Below are 3587 nucleotides of genomic sequence, written 5' to 3' on the forward strand. Positions count from 1 at the left end.
GAGCAAATATTGAAATGCCACTTTAGCTTAATGAATGTGGGATTATAATTCATTAATGTGATATTAATCCCAATTTATGATCATTTTAATTTATGTGCATTTTAATATTTCTATTAGCATTTTTATTAAAAAAAGAATATTTGAATAATATATCATTCCTGGAGTTTTCCATTCACATAGGAGGCGTGCATGAGACACCAAAGATATTAGTATCACTCTTGTCCACAGCATTTTTGTTATTAAAAATGAAGCCTTTCAAAACAGTGGTATCATTATTACGTTACAACGAATTTGTGCCATATTTTTCTTACATTTGTCAATTAGTAAATTAGTATTATAATCTTAACTTAGGTTTTGATGCTTCCCTTGCGTTCAGAAATAACTGAGGAAGAAGAAGGGGAAACATAGGTGTTTGAAAGATTCAGACACAAGGCTAAGATTCAGGTCTCTCTAACCAGAAGGGCTGGAGAAACGAACACATTTATTTAAGCTTCAGTGAGTTTGGGTGTAATATGGGGATAAAACACCTATTCTACAGAATTGATTTTAGAATCTGAGATAATCTATTTGAAAAATAGGCAAAAATGGAAGTGGACATATTAAGTGTGCAATAACTAAAACCATTTTACTTCACAACATATTCAACCATATATATTAATACAAACCATCTGAAAATATTGTGATAAGCCCAGTTGCAACCTAAGTGAAAGCAAGTTCCCAAGACTTTATCCTGTAAATATAGGGGGGGGGGAACGCTTTATAAATACTGTATGCTTCCTCTTTCTTCTGAAAATTCATTTTTAGCAAACCTCAGTAAAATCCAGATCCCTGGACTAATAATGGTAATCTTGAAATGCAGATTGTTGTATTTCCATAGTCATTAGTTTCATCCTATTAGTTGTAACATACACACACACACACACACACACACACACACACACACACACAGAGGCTCTTTCGCATGGCATGTTCAAATAACCAAATTGGCATTCCAAATAGAAGACTTGTAGGTGTGCAAAGATAGCAGCAATTTACAGGCAGCAAATGCTCACAGGACTCCCGGTCTGGACGTCAGAAGGATTCAGGGTCCACAGCGGCTTTTTCTGCTGGCCTTCACAGAAGCCTGTCTGAATCTGCTCACGTCAATGCAATGACGCCGCTCCTCTCAATTGATCCCACCTCAGGACTCTCTCTGTGAGATTCTGGGGCCAAGGATACCCCAAAGGCACCCAATGTTCACACGTGTGCATCACCAGGAAGTGTGAGCACCGTCTCTGCCAGGGGCGGCTTCTAATCCAAACAGGGCCAGAGCCGCCTGCAAACTGGCCGGGGGTGGGAGGACTCGGCCTGGCTGTGATACCAAAGACCTCGTCCATTCATGCATTAACATGAGCAGAGCACGTGTACAGACAGCAAAGACATGGCCTCTGCCTTCAAAGACCCATAAGTTAGTGGGAGATACGCACAAATAAACAGAAAATTTAGAAGAAGTGTAATAATAATAATACTTATTGTTACATATATCAACTTATTCTCTGATAAACATTCTAGGTGTATAAATATAATGTGATTCTCACAGCAAACTAGAGACCATGTCTCCATTCACTGATGAAACAACTGAGATGCAAAGATTTTTTTTTTTAGGACACTTTTCTACAGAATGCGTTAGCAGCAAGTGGCAATCTTAACAGCCTGAGTTTAGAGTAAATCTCCCAGATTTAAAGGCATACTCTAAAAGCTACGGTATGGAAAGAACAGAGGGTTGCGAGAGCATAGTGGAATTTGACTTAACCCAGAAAGGGGCGTGCAGAGCGACAGAAAAAGCCTCCCCAAAGAAGTAATGATGAAACTTCAGCTCTCAGAGAGGGAGGAAATGCATTCCAGACCCAGGTAATAAAAGTGTGGGTGAAGATGCTGCAGTAAGAGACAGCATACTAAGTTAGAGAAACTCAAGATGATTTCATGTGGNGTTTGCATGTCAGAATCTAAACAAAGTACATATTTGGACATATTTTTGCTTGTCTGTGGGTTTCTTTTGTGCTGATGGTAATGGTAGAGACATAACTTTCTGCTAGAAAGCCATAGACGTTTTCCTAGAAAAAGTGTCATATCAGCCAGCCATAGAGGAGCAATGTGATTTTGAGATGAAGGAAAAAAATAAAATAAAAGGAGAATTCCTTGCACAAGAGTTAGACAAAATAGAGTCTTAGCAGGAGAAATGCATGGTAAGATGTCAAGACCTGCAGTCAATTCTGATTTGCTACTGCAATGGTTATATCTACCAAAGTTATATTGTAACTAAGAAAGAAGAAATCGCTTGTGAAGCCAGGCTATTTACCTAACTCTGGTCTTCAATTTATGTCTCCACTTGTGCTTTTGATTTCGCTCATCATGTCCACCTGCTTCTAATTTCTGTAATTTTGCAGCATAGCATGTATCCTTATAGGTTGCCTTAAAAGCAATTTAAAACAAACTTGGGTCTATATTATATCCATAAAAATGACTTTGGTGATGTTATACTCTGAATTTTGCCCACTCATCTTGTCAGATGAGGAAGAACTCTAATATTCCTCTTCATATTGTATAAAATCTGGAATCAGGGGTTTCCCGGATCAAAGCCAGGGTTTGAGGAGAAATAAGCAGATCCAAAAAAGGGAAGAAAATAAAAAATGTAGAAAATCAAGTTTTGAAATATATACTGCTCTGTAGAATGTAGTGGACATTTCAATGGCTCAGAAAAAGTGAGAGTGGTTCACTGCTAACAGCAGTACTCCTAAAAAAAGGACTTAGTTCAGGCAAGATAGCAATAGCACAGAATCCTTTGGAACTGTGTTCATCTAATCCACTCTAGACTCGACCCACCAGCTCCATTCAATATCTGGCTGACTACGGGCCTAGACGGTTCTCTTATTTCTCTATGCACACATCTGCATGTGAATATACACAAACAAATAATTAAACATCCAGCAAATATCAATAGGATTAGCCTGGCATGTTGGAACAAATCTTGATAAATCCGCCTCAGTAACAATACTCCAAGTACAAGTCTACGAAAGGAATACAAATTCAGCCTATTGAAGTACTGTCATGTAAGGAAAGATATTTTAATAAAACTGCCTCGTCAGTTCCTATTACTAAGGGACTGAAGCTATTGAGCTGTGGAAGTGAGGCCAAAAAAACGGGATTTGGAAATGCAAATTAGAGATAAGACGGTAATAAATGTCTTTTATTCAGCAACCCACTATCCCCGGTGCCAGGAGCTATTTTAAAGATGACTCTTAATAGTTCTGTGAAATTGGAAGCATACATACCCAAAATGGACATCTCTGGCACGGTAGCATGATAGGGCCCATTAAGAAATTCTGGTGCATTGTCGTTGATGTCTTGAACTTTAATAATAAATTCAGAAGGAGGCTCAAGAGGCTTGTTCGTCTCCCAGTCCACTGCCTGGGCTGTTAGGGTGTATTCAGCCTTCTCTTCTCGGTCAAGTCTTTTTATAGCGTGGATATCTCCTGTTATATCATTTATTTGAAAGATTGTCCCAGCTCCATCACCTGATAGGATATACTTGATTTTTTTGCTCCCAG

The 3587-nt window shown here is 38.6% G+C and overlaps 1 protein-coding gene across 1 annotated transcript in view; it reads right to left on the reverse strand.

Annotated features, from left to right (window-relative positions):
- CDH8 (cadherin 8) overlaps positions 1-3585 on the reverse strand; it is a gene marked incomplete at its 5' end in the record, with an annotated part of 226665 nt that extends 223080 nt beyond the window's left edge. The window contains one exon of the mRNA XM_019655891.1: positions 3312-3585. Coding sequence (XP_019511436.1) covers positions 3312-3585 — 274 coding nt within the window. The remainder of the gene's footprint in view (positions 1-3311) is intronic.
- Between the last annotated feature and the right edge of the window lie 2 nt (positions 3586-3587).

This window comes from Hipposideros armiger, unplaced genomic scaffold (genome assembly GCF_001890085.2).
Source record: "Hipposideros armiger isolate ML-2016 unplaced genomic scaffold, ASM189008v1 scaffold_249, whole genome shotgun sequence".
Taxonomy (NCBI): Eukaryota; Metazoa; Chordata; class Mammalia; order Chiroptera; family Hipposideridae; genus Hipposideros; species Hipposideros armiger.